This window comes from Eumetopias jubatus, unplaced genomic scaffold (genome assembly GCF_037043125.1).
Source record: "Eumetopias jubatus isolate StellerSeaLion01/CBP00866 unplaced genomic scaffold, mEumJub1_p1.0 scaffold_4, whole genome shotgun sequence".
Classification (NCBI taxonomy): Eukaryota; Metazoa; Chordata; class Mammalia; order Carnivora; family Otariidae; genus Eumetopias; species Eumetopias jubatus.
In genome coordinates this window covers 89,544,754-89,565,464 of record NW_028274810.1, presented here as the reverse complement: position 1 = coordinate 89,565,464, position 20,711 = coordinate 89,544,754, and the positions used below count along the sequence as shown (strand labels likewise).

The 20,711-nt window shown below is 53.2% G+C and overlaps 3 protein-coding genes across 6 annotated transcripts; 2 read left to right on the top strand and 1 right to left on the bottom strand.

The window, feature by feature from the left end:
* The first annotated feature begins 2,679 nt into the window (after nucleotides 1-2,679).
* PITHD1 (PITH domain containing 1) lies at nucleotides 2,680-9,379 on the top strand. The gene is made up of 6 exons (XM_028113923.2): nucleotides 2,680-2,901; nucleotides 3,587-3,630; nucleotides 3,988-4,065; nucleotides 6,985-7,089; nucleotides 7,783-7,891; nucleotides 8,443-9,379. Exons 1-6 carry the CDS (start codon nucleotides 2,704-2,706, stop codon nucleotides 8,542-8,544), a joined length of 636 nt encoding a protein of 211 aa, XP_027969724.1. The 5' UTR covers nucleotides 2,680-2,703; the 3' UTR covers nucleotides 8,545-9,379.
* Nucleotides 9,380-11,351: 1,972 nt separating this feature from the next.
* Nucleotides 11,352-15,842, top strand: LYPLA2 (lysophospholipase 2). Of its 3 annotated transcripts, none has more exons than XM_088022568.1 (10): nucleotides 11,352-11,509; nucleotides 12,957-13,044; nucleotides 13,338-13,369; nucleotides 13,502-13,567; nucleotides 14,020-14,067; nucleotides 14,166-14,236; nucleotides 14,379-14,452; nucleotides 14,529-14,630; nucleotides 14,734-14,907; nucleotides 14,995-15,842. In XM_088022568.1, the coding sequence occupies exons 1-10, from the start codon at nucleotides 11,352-11,354 to the stop codon at nucleotides 15,043-15,045; spliced, it is 864 nt and encodes a 287-aa protein (XP_087878694.1). In that variant the 3' UTR covers nucleotides 15,046-15,842. The 3 variants fall into 3 exon arrangements, with proteins under 3 accessions (XP_087878694.1, XP_087878693.1, XP_027969723.2); XM_088022567.1 differs by having other exon boundaries at nucleotides 11,388-11,475; nucleotides 12,942-13,044; XM_028113922.2 differs by having other exon boundaries at nucleotides 11,388-11,475; nucleotides 12,942-13,044; nucleotides 14,716-14,907.
* A 52-nt stretch (nucleotides 15,843-15,894) lies between these two features.
* Nucleotides 15,895-20,371, bottom strand: GALE (UDP-galactose-4-epimerase). Of its 2 annotated transcripts, XM_028113919.2 has the most exons (11): nucleotides 20,283-20,371; nucleotides 18,550-18,675; nucleotides 18,263-18,378; nucleotides 18,066-18,179; nucleotides 17,622-17,798; nucleotides 17,273-17,386; nucleotides 17,131-17,197; nucleotides 16,969-17,054; nucleotides 16,790-16,867; nucleotides 16,434-16,548; nucleotides 15,895-16,264 (listed from the first exon to the last, which is right to left on the bottom strand). In XM_028113919.2, exons 2-11 carry the CDS (start codon nucleotides 18,668-18,670, stop codon nucleotides 16,206-16,208), a joined length of 1,047 nt encoding a protein of 348 aa, XP_027969720.1. In that variant the 5' UTR covers nucleotides 18,671-18,675; nucleotides 20,283-20,371; the 3' UTR covers nucleotides 15,895-16,205. The 2 variants fall into 2 exon arrangements, with proteins under 2 accessions (XP_027969720.1, XP_027969721.1); XM_028113920.2 differs by lacking the exon at nucleotides 20,283-20,371 and having other exon boundaries at nucleotides 18,550-19,810.
* Nucleotides 20,372-20,711: the final 340 nt, after the last annotated feature.

The window sequence follows — 20,711 nt, the reverse complement described above, 5'->3', positions numbered from 1 at the left end:
CTTGCTCTCTCTGCTTTGGTGAAAGCCAGCTACCATGTCCTAAGGACACTCAAGCAGTCCCATGGAGAGGTGTATATGACAAGGAAGTGAAACCTCCAGCCAACAGCCTGCACCAACTTGCCAGCCATATGAGTGCACCATCGTGGAAGTGGATCCTCCAGCCCCAGTCAAGCCTTGAAAGACTCTAGGCTCATGAGGGAACTGAGCCAGAACCACCCAGCTAAACCGTTCCCAAATTCCTGGCTCAGAGAGACTGAGATAAATACTAACTTGTTTTGCCGTTACGTTTGGGAGTAATTTGTTACACAACAAAAGACAATTAATACAGAAATATTAGGGAGGAGGGGGAAAGGAGCCACAGCATTTTGTAGTTCTCTCAATCAGAAGGTGCAGTCAATACCTCCACCCTTGAGTTTGGATTTGGCCATGAAACTTGTTTCAGCTGATGGCACATTAGCAAAGATTACAGGAGCAGAAGCTTAAAAAGTGCTCATGCAATTGGGTCTTCCTTCTCTTGTTCCTAAAAATCCGTAACTGCCACCACGTGACTAAGCTCAGGTGGCCTGCTAGAGGCATATAGCCCCACCACCTCAGCGGAGAGCCAGCATCAACCAGACATGTGAGTGAGGCCATTCCAAATTATCCAGCCCAAGCCAAACTGGCCCAAAAAAGAAGTGCCCAGGTAATTTACAGAATTACGAGTATAATGCCTGGAACCTAGTGCTCAATAAATCAGTAAAGGATGACAATGATGAGAATGACAGGAAAGAAGCCAAAAGTGAGTAATTGTCTCGGGTAAGGCCTGTGTTAGTCCTGCAGTAAGCAGAGGCGAAAGGTGGGACATGGTCTTCCCAAAGAAAGGTGGGACATGGTCTTCCCAAAGAAAGGCTTCTAAGTGTATCATTCAATTAAACAAATATTTGCCAAGCATTTACTATGTGCCAGGCTCCTGGCCTGAAACTGTGATTGCAAAGTAGAAATAATTCGTGACATTGTGCTGTTCTGAATCAGAACCAAGCTTGCCTATTTCACAAAGAATTGAACTAGGACATCAAAATATTTTAAGTAGGCTCCACACCCAATGTGGGGCTTGAACTCACAACTCTGAGATTAAGAATCACATGCTCTACTGATTGAGCCAGCCAGGCACCCCAGACATCAAAATATTTTTAGAGTGGAACTTAAGCAGATGGATATTTTAGGTTGTATTTCACCAGCCTCCAGTCTTGTCTGGACACTCAAGAGCCAGACATGAAGGGCAAGGGATATCCAGAGTATCCCATAACACTCTCTACATCCTCTGTCTTTCCCCCTCCCCACCAGCAGTAAGAACACATTCTACTCTGAATCCAAAATCATTTCAACTCTAGGGGTGCCTGGGTGGCTCAGTCATTAAGTGTCTACCTTTGGCTCAGGTCGTGATCCCAGGGTCCTGGGATTGAGCCCTGTATTGGGCTCCCTGCTCTGCAGGAAGCCTGCTTCTCCCTCTCCCACTCCCCCTGCTTGTGTTCCCTCTCTCGCTGTCTCTCTCTGTCAAATAAATAAAATCTTAAAAAAAAAACAAAAAAAAAAAATCATTCCAACTCTAAACATTGGCTTCCAATTCTTTTGACTTCAACCCAGGATATGAAAAACACTTTATATTGCACCTGAGTACACAAACCTGAAACAAAAGTTCTATAAATTGAGACTTAAAAGCGTGATATATTCTGAATTTTTAAATTACATACTCTTTTCTTTTAATTCTAGTCACAATCCTCTAAATGGGTTTTAAGACTCATTAATGGGTCACAACCAGCCATTTGAACAAACTGCTCTGACATGTCACATGGCAAGGGGACTTAAAGATTATCTACTCCAATCCTGTACTTTACAGGTGGTAAACTGAGACTCAGAGAGGTTAAGTCACTTGCCCAAGGCCACATAGCTAGGAAGTCTGCGGTGCTTAGATTTGAACCAAGATGTGACTCAGCTTTTGAACTTTTACCATGTGTCAGCCACTGTGCTGAGTTCTCTAAGTTCATTATCTCATGTAATACTCACTGTGATCCCATGAAACGTATTCCTACTTTACAGACGAGAAAACGAAGTCTCAGGATGGGGAAAATGACTTATTCAGAGTGTCACAGTGTTAGTAGCGGACCCAGGACTTGTCTCCAGGTCCGGTCGTCCGTGAAGCCTGCTCTCGACCGCTAAGCCCACTATGAAGAGAGTGGTTATGAAAGTGAATTTGTGAGCTCTAAATGCCTGCAGGTGCACATGTGAAGCAGCGATAACGTAGTGCTCCCAACCCTTCGGGGCCTTATCACTGCGCACGCTTTCCTCGACCAACTCCCCAAAACCGCTGGTGGCAAAAGAGCACAGACTTTAGCCTAATGAGGAGGAGGATTCGAATCCCAGCCCCATCATTTACTCGGAACGCCAGCCTAATCTCTCTGCGCTTCAGTTTCCACACCTCAGTAGCGGAGAGAGCGATAGCATTGACTCCAGGTCTGACTCCCCGGCACCTGCAAGCGCTTGTCAAGCGTCAACCCCTCTCCGAGCCCCGCCCCCTTTCTCCCCGGGCGCATGCGCCGCTCCGGGGCGCCTTTTACGACGCGGCCGCCGCGGAGCGCTTGGCGGCCGGAGCGAAGCGGGGCGAGCGCTGCGCGGGCGGCGGCGGCGGCGGCAGGGCCGAGGGGGCGCGCGGGGGGCGGCGTCGTCATGTCGCACGGCCACAGCCACGGCGGGGGCGGCTGTCGCTGCGCCGCCGAGCGGGAGGAGCCGCCCGAACAGCGCGGCCTGGCCTACGGCCTCTACCTGCGCATCGACCTGGAGCGGCTGCAGTGCCTCAACGAGAGTCGTGAGGGCAGCGGCCGCGGCGTCTTCAAGCCGTGGGAGGAGCGGACCGACCGCTCCAAGGTGGGCCTTCCGGGGCCTGGGGCGGGAGGGCGAGGCGGGGACCCGCGCGGGGCCTCAGGCCTCCCGTCTGCCCTGTCCGTCTCAGTCCTGCTGTTAAAAATAACGACAGCTCGCTTGCCGAGCGCTTTCCCGTGCCCGTCACCTGCCCGCCCCCTGGGAAGAAAACAGGGTCGAGTCTCCCCATTTTGCAGATAGAGGAACTAAGGCCCAGAGAGGGAAACGGGAGCTTTGGCTTTACACGCCAATATTCTCTTCCAGAGCTTCAGGAGGTAGCGGAGGATGGCCATGAGGGCGTTTTCCCTACTGTTTGACTGCTAGTCCCAATGGCTGCCCGATCATAATCACCTGATGAAGACTAAAGACAGGCTAGGCAGATGAAGCATGTTATTCTTTCTAGAGCATTTACCACTGTGGGGTCACAGAGCCGTTTGAAAGCTGTGGACCCCACAGGCACGGATTTTTACACACAATTTGAGGAGGCTAGTTGGGTCTGGAAGTTCATTCACGGGCTCCCCATTTAAGGACTATTAACTTATTAGCATCAGGTTATTAAGTGCTGGAAAACCGAGGGAGGTTGACTATTTGCCTTGCGCTCCGGTCATAGAACAGGGTGGAAAATGCGTGAAATTGTAGGCTCTCAGCAAATATTTGTTGCTTTCTCCTCCCCACTCCCCATCCCCTCCAGTTTGTTGAAAGTGATGCAGATGAAGAGCTTCTGTTTAATATTCCGTAAGTATCTCCTTGGTGTTTGCCTCAGGCTAGACAGGCTGTACCCAGTTGTCTTCTCAGGATTCATTCATTGGTGTGTCAAGGGCACACATCTGGTTCTAGAAATGGGGGAAATTACAGTGTGGTGGGTTTGAGGAGGAAAGCATAAAGATGTATCTGTTGAAAGATAACTGAGGAGTCAAGGTAAATTTCATAGAACTGCAGAATGCCAGAGGCAGACAGGATCTTAGAAATGTTCTGGTACAAGTCTGACACATGAGTAAACTGAAGCCCAGAAAGGGGAAGGGTCTTGTCCAGGGTTACACAGCTATGCAAAAGTTCATACCCAAGTTGACAACTTCTTTTGCATTCTGGCAGATTTACAGGCAATGTCAAACTCAAAGGCATCATTATAATGGGAGAGGATGATGACTCACACCCCTCTGAGATGAGACTGTAAGTGGCGTGAGGGCTGAGGCTCTCAAGAAGCTAGTTCTGTTTTCTGTGGTAGCACTTTATTCCAGAATGACACACTTTTTTCTTTTTACTGGGTTAAATATTCCCTCCCCCCTTTAAAAATGTTGGTCTTGTTCTTCATCAGAATACACTTACCTCTTCCTGAATTAATGACCTTTTTTTAGATTAAGCATCTTTAGGGCCAACAGCTTGTGTCTTTTCAAAGTACTTGCCGTGGCACCATTCATCCAGAGAGCATCCTATAAATGCCAATTGTCCATGACTTTGCAGTTTTCTTAGTAACCCAACTGCAGATCTCAAATGGTGGTTTCTACTCTCGGGGTTAGTTTCCAAATTTACCTTTGTTATTTCACACAGTTAAAATCTTTGCGTGTGTTTTGTTGACATGGAATTACTACTCCATCTGAGTGTGCATGCCCTTTAGTTGGCAAAGTTCTGTATTCCTCTTGCAACACTGGATCTGTTGCTAGGAGGGTTAATACTCCATTTTTGACAGCTTGCCTTAGTCCAGCATAGCCTTCCTAAAAGAAGGTGAAAACTTTTTTGAGTGCTGGAGAAAAAAATACCAGAAGAACTTTATATTTAAAAAAATTTCTTCCCAGGGCGCCTGGGTGGCTCAGTTGGTTAAGCGACTGCCTTCGGCTCAGGTCATGATCCTGGAGTCCCGGGATCGAGTCCCGCATCGGGCTCCCTGCTCAGCAGGGAGTCTGCTTCTCCCTCTGACCCTCTTCCCTCTCATGCTCTCTATCTCTCATTCTCTCTCTCTCAAATAAATAAATAAAATCTTAAAAAAAAAAAAATTTCTTCCTGAAAAATCGGTCAGTTGGAGAGATTTAAGAAATTGATACTTTTTTTGAAAGTTGGAAACATGAATTTGAAAGCAAACCCACATATTTAATCATGTTAAGGAAACCGTACGTCTGAGTTGATGCTTTTAGAGACTTGTTTACTGGGGAGATGGATTGGCTTCAGAAAACTAGAAATCTGTGTTGCATTGTGTTTAAGAGTGGGCTCTGGAATAAACTGCTTGGGTTCAAATTCTGGCTGTACCGCTGGTTAGGTGCATGCATTTGGGACATCTCTTTATCTCAGTGCTCTCGTATGTAAAATGACAATAGTAATAGTATGAACCTCATAAGATTGCGGAGAGAATTGAATGATACATAACATGTAAAGAGCTTAGAATAAGTCTGGAACATAATAAATGCCTAATTTTGGTAGGGCAGGTACAAATACATAGCCCTTGGTTCTAAGCACTTTATATACATTATACTTTATCAAATCTATGCCATTAATTAAAAAAATTTTGCTTATTCAACTGTGACATGCCACTGACACATCTAGAAAAGTTAAAATGGTAATTAATGAAATTTAAACACAGACTAGGTATTAGATGATTTTAAGGAATTGTTAATTGTAAATTTTTGTAAAATGGTATCATTTTAAGAGTGGTATTTTAAGTCTTTACATTTTAGAAATACATACTAAAGTATGAGTGAAATGAAATGTTTGGGATTGCTTTAAAATATCAAGCACAAACAAAATGGGGGTGATAGGAAATAGGCATAATGTTGATTGTTGAAGCTGAGTGATAAATAAGTGGAGATTCATTGTATTTTTCTCTGCTTCTGTATATATTTGAAGTTTTCCATGGTAAAAATTTTAAATTATATGTATCTTAGAATTGATTCAGTTTAATCTCATCATTGTATGGGATATGTACTATCACTGTCCCCACTCTATAAATGAGGAAACATACAGAGAGGTTAAATCACTTGCCCAAAATTACACAGCTGGTAAGTGACAGAGCCACGCTTTAAACCTAGAAGTCTGGCTCCAGAGACACTGCTTTTAACTACAGTGCTACACTGCCTCTCATAATGCTACTCGTAAATATTCACTGTTATTATTCTGTGCATCATTCTTAGAAACACTTTGAAGCAAACATTTGCTTTCTTAAATTACATGCATTTTGCTGCCCCTAATGTCTAGGCCCCTCCTGTGTGGGTGTTAAAACACTCTAGAGATGGTGGGGGTGTGGCTTAGGGCTTTAGAATCTTTGAGTTATAGAGGAGACACCTGTTTCTTTTTTTTTTTTAAGATTTTATTTATTCATTTGAGAGAGAGAGAATGAGAGATAGCACGAGAGGGAAGAGGGTCAGAGGGAGAAGCAGACTCCCCGCTGAGCAGGGAGCCCGATGTGGGACTCGATCCCAGGACTCCAGGATCATGACCTGAGCCGAAGGCAGTCGCTTAACCGACTGAGCCACCCAGGCGCCTGAGACAGCTGTTTCTTAGATATTTCTTTGGAAAACTTTTTCTTCATTAGCAGTTTTATTTGACTTTCCAAAGCTCGTGAGTTGGTAGCATTTTGTGCTCTTTTCAAAATGGAAACCCCAAATTGTATTTTTTTTTTTTAAAAGAACTGAAGAGGACTCAATATACAGGGTAATTTTGAACACAAAAATTGCTTGAGCGTTAAGTTACCTGCTCTTATCTCTTAACTCTGTTTAATAGGTTTCTGCCAAAAGTATTTTTTCTCCCATGAGTAAGCTGTTTTATTTAACCTCCTCAGCTTTGTCTGAATGTGCTGAGTTGCTGATTCTCTCCATGCATTTGCCGCACGTGACCTGATTTGAGCCTCCTCTTTGTGTATTGCTTCTCATGTGATCTTAACCCACTCAAAGATGCCACTGGCTTATGTTGCAGTTCTCAGCTCTTTTCTTGTTGGTTTAAAGATATTTGTGTATAAATGCCAGTAAAATGCCATTCCTAAAATTTGATCTCCTTTTAATAAAATGGAAGGCAGTTGAGTCAAAAAGAAGTTTTGAAAAACTGAAAAATATGCACAATGTGATAATGCACATTTCTTGATTTTTCTTCCCTTTCCTTTCTTAGGTACAAAAACATTCCACAGATGTCCTTTGATGATACAGACAGGGAACCAGATCAGACCTTTAGTCTGAATCGGGATCTTACGGGAGAATTAGAGTATGCTACAAAGTAAGCACTTGGCCTGTCTCCACTCTCTGGCTTCTGAGGAACAGCAGGTGTTCACTTGCAGTGAACATACATGCTAGCACTTCCTGAGCTTGCAATTCAATTTTGGCCCATTTCCTGCTTTCTTAGCATGAGAAACAAGTTAAAACAGTGGAGGAAACTTGATCCTTGGCTTGGTCAATTTTGGGCAGAGATGCAGTGCAAGCCATGGACTTGTTAAACTTGTAAGCAGTTGACAGATCTGAGTGATCTCCTAGGATGGTCTTAGGAAAGAGGTTTTCAGAATTCCTCTTTGCGTAGTGGGCTTACAATAGGCCACGTTACCCAAGACCACCTTATGTCTTCACTGGTTCTTTTTCCTAATGGTAAGGTTGGTGAGATCAACACCGAACTTGTGTTAGAATCCCTGCCTGGTCATACAGCATTTCTCATTCTTGCTTCTTGAGGGCAGGGCAGTGTTGACTCATTTTTCTATTCCTGTTGCCTGGAGCAGGACCTGGCAGATGCTCATGCAGTTTCCACTGAATCAATTCTTGTGCGAAAGAGAAGAATGATACATAAGAGTCCAGAATGTTCTCTGACATTTACCTGGGTTTTATCACAAGTTGGAGCTAGAATTGTTGTTTTTGTCCTGGTGGTGAGATATTCATTGAACTCTAACCTGTGTCTTCTCTCCCCATTCCTTTCATTCTCTAGAATTTCTCGTTTTTCAAACGTCTATCATCTCTCAATCCATATTTCAAAAAACTTCGGAGCTGATACCACAAAGATCTTGTATATTGGTCTGAGAGGAGAGTGGACTGAGGTAAGAAGGGGCAGAAAGCATGATCAACCCCCCACCCCCCCTCCACCGTGCACATATATGTGTGTGTACGTCTGTATGCTGTGGTATGGGCACTCCGAGGAAAGGAAAAAAGAGCAAGTGAGATACTACTTGCTTTCAGTCTGTGTATAATTTTTCTTGGTTTCATTACTGTAAACAGTCCATTTCTTTTGACAGGCTGTAGGTATTTTTAAGGGAGTTGAAATAATACAGTTGATAACAATTCATTTCTTTCACTTGGAGATTCTTTTCTTCATTTGACATTTTTGATAACTGTTCTTGTTCCAGGCACCCAGAGATAAGATAATAAACAAGATAGATAAGGTCCTCTTTTCGTGGTGGCGCCATAATAGTGGGGGAATGAATCTTTTAAGTTATGGGGTGAATCATTGCTAATGATCTTTGCAGTCTTACTAGGATAAAAGTGTCAAAAGGGGGAAGAGATGACTTCCAGAAATGAACCTGAATAAGGACTACTCCAGTGTGTGGTCTGGGAAATGGCCAGCTGACCCAGCCTCTCACTTTTCTTGCAGCTTCGCCGACATGAGGTGACCATCTGCAATTATGAAGCATCAGCCAACCCAGCAGACCACAGGGTCCATCAGGTTACCCCACAGACACACTTCATTTCCTAAGACTGGCCAGGGCTCCCACAGAGGCGCTGTGTCGGTGAAGATGTACAGCATCCTGTTGGGGAAGACAAAGAGATAGGGTTCCAGAGAGAGTTGGTGCCACAGCCTCTGCCAAGCTTTGTCTTTGGGGCTTGCTGCAGAAACCTGGCCTATGGAAGATACCACACCACCAGGGAGGGTAGTGTGGGTGCTGAGGGACAATCGTGGTTCTCTAGGGCCTAGAAATTGAATTTTGGGCTGGGCAGCATCTGGCAGTCATTGGATAATGTCTGCCTTTCCAGTCAGCGTGGCCATGGGATCCCAAGTGTCTTGTTGCTTTGTGGCAGGATTTTTGTGTGACTTGTTTTTTTTTTTAAATGGAAACCATTTCCTGGGCTGCAGTAAACCTTCTGAAGCCTCAGCATTGTGTTTCTATTAGCCATCAGGAGGGTCTCCAACTAGAAATACTTGTCCCTGCTTGCTCCTTCTTCCTGTCAGCGTTCAGCATTCTTGTCAAGTTGCCCAGCTTGGAGTTGTCTGTCATGTACTAGTGTTCCGTGGTTATAGCTAGAAGAGCAGGAATCTCCTGATGATGCCTACTAGCTTGAGGAGCTCTTTTTTTCTTACTGCCTAGGTAAGCAGTCTGGGGAGAGCATGGGCATTTCTGTGTTTGTGAGTTATCCTGGTTGGATAAGAGTGGGACTTAGGTAAGATTCCCCTTGGGACATCCTTAATGTTTATTAGCTTCTAACTAGTGTCGTAAGCGCAATGCCAGAAATTGGAGATCTCAGTTCTTCTGTTCATGGCTTTTTATTCACCGTACCTAATAAGCTTCCTAATAAATCTTTGCCAGACTTAATGTTTGTATATTCTTTTGATTTCTTGGTAGTACTGATGAAACTTTTACTTTACTGGGAAGTAGTATGGAGATTTGAAATTTGTTGTTGTTTTGTACTAGGTAGGTCATAGTGCCACAGTGATATTTAAGACTAGATTATTTTCTTCAGGAAGGGTACATTGGACTAAAAACACTCCTACAGCCACCCACCCACACTTTGTAAAAAGGAAGGTGAGGTTACAAACCGATGTTCCATTTCTCATGAGAGGAAGTAACGTTTACAAAGTGGAGGGACATTTACAAAACAAGGGAGAACAGTTTCCGGAGCTCACCAGAAGAAATGAGAGCAAGGAAAGTAAGTGAGCAGCACATGTGGACCCAAGACTGGACTTAAATTTTGTAAGTCAAGACAGCAACTGGAGACAATTTAAGTATCTAAAATGAGGGGATTTGAGATGGTCAGTATTCTCTCCTTTGCAGAAATAGAAACAGTGAATAATGGGAATTAGTGTCGAATCTCATCCTCTTGAAAGACTTCCTCTGAAGTGTTGGCCCACACTTTCTCCAGCCTGTCCAAGGGAAAGCGTGCCACCGCCAAGCTTTGCCAAGCCTCAAGATTTCTAAAATGTAACTGGAAATCAACCAGAGTGCAAACGCAATTCTTGATGCACTAAAGGTCCTACTCCTCAGCCACAGCCTCTTTATTTCAGTTGGATCATTTTGGAGATTAAAGGCTGTTTTAAAATTTGGAGTAGGAGGAAAAATAAAGTTAGAAATCTTAGAGCAGACTATCCCTTCACTAGTTCCACTAATTAAAGCCTAATCACAGGCAGGCCTTGGGACTGGGCTTCTGAATTTGAAGCTTCACTCTGAAGAATTTGTTCAAGAACTTGAAGAAGTGCCCCAGGGTCCCAGGGGATTGGGGGTGCAGGAGGAATTGTTTACTCTTCTATAAGCAGACCTAGCAGGGCTCCTGGGGCGGTGGCTGGCAATTATGTGGTCTGGGCACACTCATCCCTTTCTGACATCCAGTCTGGTTCTTTGGCTTGTTGCAGTCCTCAGGACTCAAAAGATTCCCTGTTCAGAATTCTGGTATTTTAGGCTCTGTCTTTGTGACCTGTTGAGCACTTAAGACAAACTGCCTCTCAGCCTGGAAAGGTGCTTGGAGTTCCCAAGTTTACTGTTTTCTTTCAGTTCAAAGAAAACTGTAGGTAGCAGCATCACTCATTTCCTGTTTGTAGATGCCCACATAGTCCTTCAACTCAGTTTGCTTCCCCTGCCAGCCTTTCTGTGGACCCGGAACCCATTTCCACTTTATCAGTGCGGCAAGGAGGAAAATGGGGACAAAATGCAGGCCTTTTTGTTCTTAACAAACTGGGGCTCATTGATGGTATTCTGTTCACTGTCCACATGGCATTGCTTGTTGAGGGCAGAGCTAAGACAACACTGCCTGTCCAGCTGTCCTGCTGTGACCTGTGTTGTTTTCCCAGGTACTTTTTAGTCAAGTCCTCACACTAATTTTTCAGTGTATAAAGCATTTCCATACGACCTATTTTGAGTCTAACAGCAAAGCTGTGAAGTAGGCAGGGTGGTGTTTATCACCGTGTTATGGCTCAGGAAGCAGATGCAGAGAGGCGGCATTACAGTGTCATCCTGAGATTGCTGTTTCCTTCCCCTCCCTGAGCGTCCGTTTCCTCATCTTTAGAATAAGACGAGAACTGGATGGTCTCTAAGGATGTCTTCAGTGTATGATCCATCCGAAACTGCTAGTGTGAGGGGTGCCTCTCCTTCCGGATAGCTTTCCTTTAGGAGGCGCATGGGTGGTGGTAGCAGGCGGGAATTACCGACGCGCTGTCTAGATTCTGCAGGTGACTCCGTGGCTTCATTACGGGGAGTGGCCCCACCGTACCCAACATGGCAGCTCCTATCTGGCGGATCGCCGACGCCCACTTCCGGGTTCCGTACCGCTGGCCAGGCTACTTCCGGCAGCGCGATGGCTGGGTTCCCGGGACTCAAACGGAAGTTCCGGCGGGGGCGGCCGAGGGGGAAGAGTGTGTGTCTGTGCAGGAGAAAGAGGAGAATCGCCCGAGAGGTCTCGAAACCCGCAGGGAGTAGAGGTACCCTCGTCCGGGACCAGCCGGCGGAGGGAGGGTACCGGGCGGGGGGAGGAGAGGCCGGACCTCCGCGGGGGTCCCGGCGAGTGGGGAGGGGACCGCAGTTGTGAGGGATGGGGGCGGGGAGTGAGGTGCGAAGAGAAGCTGGCCGGTCTTGGGGACTTTGGGGGTAGAGTGGGGCAAGAAGGCGTCCGGCTGTGATTGGAGGGACTTAGAGTCGGAAGTGGAAGATCCCATTGTGGGGCTGGGGCTCCCCGGGGTCAAAAGTAGAACGCCTCTTTGTGGGCAGGAGAGAGGGTCCTGGCTCAGGGTAGAAAATGTCACAGTAGGCAGGGTGCGACTCTTGGTCAGGACAGACGTTCCTAGTGTGGAGAGTGGGAGACCCTGGGTTAGGGTGGAAGTAGTTACTCTGAGGAGCTTCCTTCCCTTGTCGGGGGAGGCATCACTTTGAGAGGGGGGACCTGGGATGAGAGGTGGAAGTCTCCCAGCCAGGAAGGAAGGGAATCCCAGCTTAGGGCGAAAGATGTATCCCCGTGTGGGAAGAGGGACCCCGAGGTCAGAGGTGAGGGATCCCACGTGGAGAGGTGCACTCAGGGTCAGAGATGGAAGGTTGAAGCAGGTGGGGAGGGGGGTGGGTGGTGGGCACCACTCTGAAGGGTAGACGCTTAGGGGCAGGTGGCTTCTGGGGACTTGGGAGGATGCTAAGGATGGGGAGGAGCCAACCAGCCACGCATTCTTTTGTGTGTTCAGGAGTCCCAGAGCATGGTCAAACCGGGGGACCTGGTTGGATTCAGTAGGCACTAGCAGCCGCAGGTAGCCCCATTCAGTGGGGCGTGGGGCACAGTTACAGGGTGGGTAGTGGACCCGAGTCTGTGTGCCTTCTGGGGACATGGGCAGCCCCTGGGGGCTCAGGGAATGGCTGAGCCAGAAACTGCTTGTGAAGGCCAGGTGGGGGCTGGTTGTCGGGGGGTGGGGGGAGGTTGGAGAAAATGTGCGTGTGGGGGTGTTGGGGGTAGGGGCTAAAAGCATATTTTTCTGGCATTTTTCTCCCCTTCATTTCCCGGTGGGGCTGGGAGTTGGGGAGGAGGGAACCCGGGGCTCTATTAGAGGCATGATGATTGGAGAGCAGGGAGGAGGCAGTTAGTGGGGGGACGACAGCAGGGGATGCCCTGGCTCCCCTCCCCCACAATCCCTAAGCCCTCTCTCTGCCCTTCTGGGTCTCCAGCAAGCTCAGGCTGTGTGGTGGGCCAGAACCAGGGACTGTGGTTTCAGCCCTGGAATGGAGGCAAACTTCCTCCCTGCTCTGACCCGAGACGACTTGCCTGCCTTTTCTTGGTGCCCAGGACAGAACCAGGGTGTTATGGGGCGCTGACATTCTGAGTGGGCCCTCAGTTTGAGGCTCTTCTCCTGTGTCAGGAGTCTCTCCCCTGCCTGGTCTTGCTCTTGACCACTCCCCCAAATTTGCACAGGCCCCATCCTTGGAGCCTGCAGTGTATGTGTGGTAACACCATGTCTGTGCCCCTGCTCACCGATGCTGCCACTGTGTCTGGAGCTGAGCGGGAAACGGCCGCGGTAAGGGTCCTCCCCTGCCCTCGGCAGCCCCTGGCCCAGCCCCTGGCCCAGCCGGGGAAACTGGCTGGAAGGGGTGTGGGGAAAAATGGAGGTGGCACAGTTGAGAAGGGAGCAACCTGAAGCCAGGCAGTAACGGGTTAATAGCCTGTTTGGCTGCTACCACGGTCCCCCCCCCCCCCCCGGGTCCTTGGGGGCGCAGGGGGATGGCCTGAAGTTGGAGGACCGAGGGGGAATGAGAGCAGGGTAGTGGTGACTGCCCTCTTCCCACGTCCCCATGTCTGACCCTTTTTCAGGTTATTTTTTTACATGGACTTGGAGACACAGGGTGAGTGAGCTGGAGAGGGAGGGGGTACTTCCTTGGGAAGGTGGGGAAGGGCCCAGGGGGCAGGGTTAGGGGGCCTGCGCCCTCCCTCTCCCCCTCCCCACATGGGTGCCGGTTTTCCCTTCCTTCCTAAAGGCACAGCTGGGCTGACGCCCTCTCCACCATCCGGCTCCCTCACGTCAAGTACATCTGTCCCCATGCGTGAGTGTCACCCCTGCAAGGGATCCGCTGGGGGGTGGTCCTGTGGTCTCGGGCCTGCTCTGTCCTGTCAGCTGCATCCTGCGGCCTGAGCCCAGGGCAGTTAGAGGTGCCATTTTCAGCCTTTACTCCCGTGGAGCTCGCAGCCCCAGCCCCCAGCCCTAGGCCCTCCTAGACCAGGGATCTCCTAGAACCAGGAGATCCTGTGCCCCTTCCCCCAAGTACTCACCCACTGAGCTGGAACCCCGTCACACCTAGTATCAGGCTCTGCTTCTCTGCTGGTGCCCCAACCACAGCCTCCAGCCCCACGTGGCAGGTTGCCTGGCAACACCTTAAACACAGCCCTTGCCTGCTGGGAGGGGCCCCCCAGGGGCTACTCTGCCCCCTCCTGGCTCTCTGCTGTGGCTTCCACATCCCTTCTGCGCATGATGGCTCTTCTCGCTGCCCCTCCCCAGACCCCGGATCCCTGTGACACTCAACATGAAGATGGTGATGCCCTCCTGGTGAGTGGGAGTGGGGGGCGTGGGGGTAGGATGGGAGCTGAGAGAGCTGTAGGGGACTGGCCAGGGTCTTCCGGGAGCCAACACCTCTCCTCCCCCAGGTTTGACCTGATGGGGCTGAGTCCAGATGCCCCAGAGGACGAGGCTGGCATCAAGAAGGCAGCACAGAACAGTAAGGCCCCAGCCCCTCCTCAGCATCTGCCCTCCCCACCTTCCATCCCCCCCCCCCAACAAAAGCATTAGGCAGTACCTGGCTCCCTTCCCTGGGCCGCCCAGCAGCTTTTCCCCTACCCAGTCATGCCCCTTCCCCCCAGTCAAGGCCTTGATTGAGCACGAGATGAAGAATGGGATCCCTGCCAATCGAATCGTCCTGGGAGGCTTTTCACAGGTGAGGGGAGAGAGAGGGGGTGGGGGGTGGTAGGTGAGCTGTGCCCTCATGACCTCTAATTCTCTCCTCCCTCTAGGGTGGGGCTCTGTCCCTCTACACGGCCCTTACCTGTCCCCACCCTCTGGCTGGCATTGTGGCATTGAGCTGTTGGCTGCCTCTGCACCGGGCCTTCCCCCAGGTGAGTGTCTCCGTGACCCCACTCCTGCCCTTTGAGTCTCCTTGTGGCCTGGGGCTTGTGCCGAAGCATCGGCTTTGCTCTGGAGGTCTTTTCTGGCCCACAGGCAGCCAATGGCAGTGCCAAGGACCTGGCCATCCTTCAGTGCCATGGGGAGCTGGACCCCATGGTTCCAGTACGGTTTGGGGCCCTGACGGCTGAGAAGCTCCGCTCCGTTGTCACACCCGCCAGGGTCCAGTTCAAGACTTACCCCGGTGTCATGCACAGCTCCTGTCCTCAGGTCAGTGATGAGGGGCCCCGGCCTATGCCCAGCCCTCTCCCTCCTCCCTCCACCTGGGAGCCTCTCACAATCCCTCCTCACCCCCAGGAGATGGCAGCTGTGAAGGAGTTCCTTGAGAAGCTGCTGCCTCCTGTCTGACCGGAGGCAACGGCCCCCAGCGCAGCCCCCCAGCTCTTGGGGGTCCAGCACGCGCAGCACCATCTTGGATCTGAGCCGGTCGAGCCCCTGTCCCCACCATCCCTGACCTGTCCTCTTCCCATAGGCCTCTGGGGCAGGCAGGCCGAGGCCTGGCCAGGCCTTCCTTCCTGGCCTCAGCCACCTGGCTGTCTGCAGCAGGGGGTGGGCCGCCCACTTCTCCCGTGTCCCTGGAGGCGGGCCCCCCTGGCAGCAGTATTGGAGGGGCTGTAGGCAGCGGGAGAAAGGGGCCCAGCCGCTGACCCACTCACTCAGGACCTCACTCACTAGCCCCGCTTTGGGCCCCCTCCTGTGACCTCAGGGTTTGGCCCCACCTACCACTCCACCCCCAAGTGATTCTGCCCAGATAATCGTGGGTCTCTCCTCCTTCCCTCCAGCTGCTTCTCAATCATGAATGTGTCCATGGCCCTGGGCCCCCGTGCTGCTGTGGGCTACCTGCCCCTGGGCAGGGGTGTTGGTGAGGGGGCAGAGTCCTTGAAAGGGGGCCTTCCCTTAGCCTCCCCAACGCGGGGGCTGGGCCCTGCCTCCCTCTTACCCTGCTCCCCCGCGGGCCTGGAGCCTGCAGGGCTGGACTGAGGCTCAAGGTCTCCCCCAGCTGTCCCACCCCCATGTTGTCCCCACTCTAGGGCCAGGGGAGAGGTGGGGGAGGAGTTGTGTCTTGTCTTCTGTCTCCATGTGGTTTTGGGTGTTTTTCTTGTTGTGTCCTGGATTCCGATAAAATTAAATTGCTTCAACTCTCAGGCTGGATGATTCTATCCCAGGGGTAGAGTGATCGCGTGCAAGAATCTGCCCCATTGTTAGAAAACTTTTATTTTAAATACTTCGTAAAGCGCTTTCAGAGCAGTATAAATTAGTGCCTGTCTCGGGACCCTTGCTCCCCCATTCACTTCTGGTGGTCCTGATGGGTTCCTGGACGCTGCTGCAGAGAAGAGTTAGGGATCCCCCCAACTCCTGGTCAGTGGAGCCCTTGGCTTCATGCCTGGTGGGCTGAGAAGGCCCAGCCTGGGTTTGAGGTAGGGGAGGCTGAGGCCCTTGGGTTCCCCCCAGAGGCTGGAGAGCAGCCAGTTTCTCTCTCCTTTTCTGGTGTGTGGTAGGGGAGCGTCTCAGGCCTGCGCACCAAAGCCTGAAGGATTCTGCTTCTGCCAGCGCCACAGATCTTCACCTGTGATGGGGGGAGGGGTGGAGTGAGGGTCCACATCTGAACGCAGGACCACCACCCTCTCGGGCAGCCCTGGGTGGGCGTGCTCAGACCCAGACAGCCCCCACCCAGCCCGACTCCCTCTCAGGGGTCAAGCCAGCACCCAAGGTCAGGGGTGGGGGCGGAAACTCACACATCCTGTCCAGCCCTAAGGCTGCTGTCCAGCCCAGCTCCTTGAGGGCCAGGCTGGGGTTGGCGTAACAGGCAGCCACATCGCCTTCCCGCCGTGCCACCACCTTGTATGGGATCTGCGAGAGACGAAGCGGCTGTGGCTTAGCTGAGCCGGCCCTGGCCTCGCCCACCCAGCTGCTGACCAGGCTCAGAAACGCAGGTGTAGGCACCCAGCGCTCAGGCAGGCAGGCAGAGGAGCTGGGCAGTGCTGGGACGCCCATCAGGGAGGCTAGTGGGAGGGGCCCAGGTTGCCTCGAAAGTGAGGGCAAGGCGGGGGGGGGGGGGGGTCGACGTGGGGCTGGGGTACAGCCGGCCTACCTTCTGCCCAGAAGCCTTCTCCATGGCCTGGACCATCTGTAGAACCGAATAGCCCGTACCCGTGCCCAGGTTGTAGATCTGCCCAGGAGAGGAGAACGGGTGGTGGAGCGGGTTGGACTAACTACCCCCTCTGGACCCCCAACGCCCTCGCCAGCCTCGCTTCTCGCCTCTCTCCCTACCCGGCAGCCACACTGCTCCTTCAGCTTCCTCAAGGCTGCGATGTGGCCCTTGGCCAGATCCACGACGTGGATGTAATCCCGGACACCTGCGGAGGAGGCAGGGGGGGGGGTGTTCGGTACCGTGTCTGTGGGACCGCACTCTCCCCCCGGTCCTCGGCTCACCTGTGCCGTCCTCCGTGTCATAGTCGTTGCCAAAGACATTCAGTACCTCCCGTCGCCCGATGGCCACCTGGGGTGGGGGTCAGGTCAGCTCTTCCCAGGCCCTCGGCACCAGCTGTGACCTGACCTTCCCCTTCCCCCTTACCTGGGAGACGTAGGGCATGAGGTTGTTGGGGGTGCCCTGGGGGTCCTCGCCGATGCAGCCCGAGGCATGGGCGCCTGTGGGGTTGAAATACCGCAGCAGCACCGCATTCCAGGCCTGCGGGACCAGGTCAGCTGGGCGGGGGGCAGAACCCAGAGCTCTTTACCTGCACCCCCCCCCCCCGCCTGGGAGGTCCCCCCACCCGGGGCTGTGATGTGGGGCAGGTCACTGCCACTTCCAGAGTCCTCCCTTCCTCCTGGGTGGGCGGTGCCCGGGATTCCACCCTCAGGTTCATAGGAGGCCTTGAGTCCATGAGTGGGACCGGGGCTGGGTCGGGGGGCGGGGGGCTCGCCTTGTCTGCCTGGCACAGGTCCCGGATCATCTCCTCGATGAAGAACTTGGACTTGCCGTAGGGGTTGGTACAGCCACCTGTGGGGTGGGCCTCATCCAGGGGCAGGTACTGTGGGTTCCCGTACACAGTGGCTGAGCTGCTGAACACCAGGTTCTTCACCCCGTGGGCCCTCATGATCTGGCCACGGAGGGGAGGCGTCAGTGGCCTCTACCTCCCACGGTATTCCCACCCCCTTCCTCCTTCACAGGTGAGAGGGGCTGAGGTTCGGGCGCTCCTGTTTACAGATGGGGGGACCGAGGCAGAGGTAGAGAGACGTGTACCGTTTTAGAATGGTACAGCCTGGGCCCCGCCCGCCTCTCCCCTCCAGGCCCCTCAGCCACTGTGTCTGGCATGGCCCGCCTGGCTGGGGTCTCCTGGTGTCTGGGACCTTGCCGCTCAGCTCACCTCCAGCAGCTGGATGCTTCCGGTCAGGTTAACTCTGTAATAATCCAGAGGCTTCTGCACCGACTCTCCCACGGCCTTGAGGCCCGCAAAGTGGATGACTGCTGTGAAGCTGTGCTGCAGGGGCGAAGCCAGGGTCAGAGGTCACTTTAGAGGCCGGGCCCTCGGCGGTGCCCCCTGCCTGCCTGCCCAGCACCTACCTTCTTAAAGAGACGCTGTAGGGCTGCCTGGTCCAAGATGTCCATCTCCTCAAACTCCACAGAGCGGCCTGTCAGCTCCTGAACCCGCTGCAGGCTCTCGGGCATGGAGCCCCTTCCTGGTTGAGCACAGGGAGGCCATCAAAAGAGGACGTGGGTCCTGGGCTCCCAAGAGACGAGACAGACAGACAGACACACACACACACACGCATCCATAGGAGGCGGCGGTGGAACCCACGGTTTTCCTTCCACCCCCGGCCGAAGCCAGAGCCCCCCGGCCCCGCGCTCACCACGGATGGCATTGTGGAAGTTGTCGACGACCACGGGCAGATAGCCGGCCTCCAGCAGCTCCAGCACCGTGTGGCTGCCGATGTAGCCGGCCCCGCCGGTCACCAGCACCTTCTCTGCCATTGTACCTGGCCCAGAACACAGAGCGTCCGGCTCACGTCGGAGGCAGTACTGTGTCCTCGTGAACAGGGTGGTTCTGGAACCAGCCCCGCTCCACGTCTGGAGACCATCTCTTTCTGGCCATAGGCCTTGGAGATCACTTGTCCTCTCCTGGCCTCACTTTCCATCTCTAGAAGTTGTAACTGTACAAACGTCATGTGGTAGTGTGAGGGCTGAATGAGGTGACTTGAAAGGCCTGCCACACCGCACGGGTGGGAGACTCATGTGCAGGCACCACAATTTCTAGTCCCAATTTACCTGGGACTGAGAAGAGGAAACCTAAAGCCTCCCAGGTGTCTGGGGACTAAGCAGTCGTGGCCAGCAGGAAACACGGCAGCAGCACCGGGACTCCCAAGAGCCCAGGAAGAGGTTCTGTCTGCTCAAATTCCGGCCTTCCCAGTCCCTCTGCTATCACTGGGTGTAAACTGGCCAGTGATTAATACCTCCTGCTCTGGGTAGCTCCCCTGACTCCCTCTCCCTCAGTCAGCTGGGAGGAAGCAGGAAATAAACCAAACGGCCCCAGGGTGGGGTGCTTTGCCAGGCGGGCTGAGCCCAGCTCTGGAGCTGCAGCACCAAGGTCCTGGAGTGGGCCCCACCCCACCCCAGGTCAATCAGGCTGGCTCAGCCTCTACCGACGCATGCCAGGGCCAGCTGGGTCGCTGCCCAACTTTAGGCGGCACGGAGCTGGGCGGTGTAGACGTGGCCCTGGTCCCGAATCCACTGCCAGGTGTGCACCTCCGCCCTGAACAAACTGCGGGTAGAGTTGGGGAGGGGGGAGGAGGCTCCAGACACTCAGGTCTTTCATTCGGTGCGGCCTGGCCCGCAGCCGCCTTCCTCCTGGCTGCCTCAATCCCCATTCTGGGCTCATCCACTCCCACCCACTTGACTGAGTGCTTCCTGCGTGCCAGGCTCTGTACCGGCCACTTCTGCATTATTTTCCTGGATTCCCCCAACATCCCGTTGAGCCAAGTGTTATGGCTGGCACTTTACCGAGAAGGATACTAAGGTCAGAGAGGTTAAGTAATTTGCCTGAGGACACACAGCTGTGACAACCCGGCTAGAATCCGGATCTCCAGGCTCACAGCCCGCTAACCTCGCGCCAAGGAGTTCACCCTTCCCCCTCACCACCGCTTCCAGCTGGACTTTGCTCCGGACCCCGAGGCCGCCCCCACCCCCACCCCGCCGTGCGAAAGCCTGAAAAGTGGTCGCGGATGAGCCCCAGGGGGCAGGAAGGCTGGTGAGGCCAGCCTCGCCCCGGACCGACGGGTTTACCTCGGTCGGCTGTCGCCGCCTCGGTTTTCCCAGTCTGCAAAATGGAGGGGAGGAGGAGGTGAGCGGCGGGCTGGGATTTGGGCCGTGGCTCCGAAGGGGCCGAGCTCGGAGTCTCCGGGTCGGGAATGAATGAACCCGGGCCGCCCCAGCCAAGGCGGCAGGGGCTGAGAGCTGCAGGGGCCCGCCCTAGTGGGACTCTACCCAGGACGCTGCCCGGACCCCTGAAGCCCTCCCTCGCTCTCCGCAGACCACCCAGCCCCTCGCGAGCCCGCCAGGCCCCCTCCCACCCATTCGCCTCGCGAACCTGCTCCAGACCGCGCTCCCCGCGCTGCCTCCAGCGGTGCCGCCTCCCGCACCCCGCGTCCGGGTCACTTTAAGAGCCGACGACCGGCCTGGTCCCGCCCCCCCCACGCCCCCAAGGAAACGTGTCGCCGAGGAGCGCGCTACGGGGCCCCGGGAGGACCAAAGGCGCTGTGGCATCAAGGTGCCTGCGCGGCGCGGCTCGGGGCGGGGGCGGGGGCTGGGACCCGGGAGGCAGGCGGCGCGCTCGGGAGCTGTCTCTAGGCGGGAGCCGCAGGCCGAGGGCGGAGCGGACGGGCCCGGCTCCGCGCTCCCCGCGGCCTCTCCAGCCTTTCCGTACCCGCCGAGCCCCGCAGGAAATCAGCGACGGCGAGCAGCAGAGGCAGCCGGGGGGCGGCGCTGACCGAAGAAAGCTGGTTCTGGGAGGTCTGGT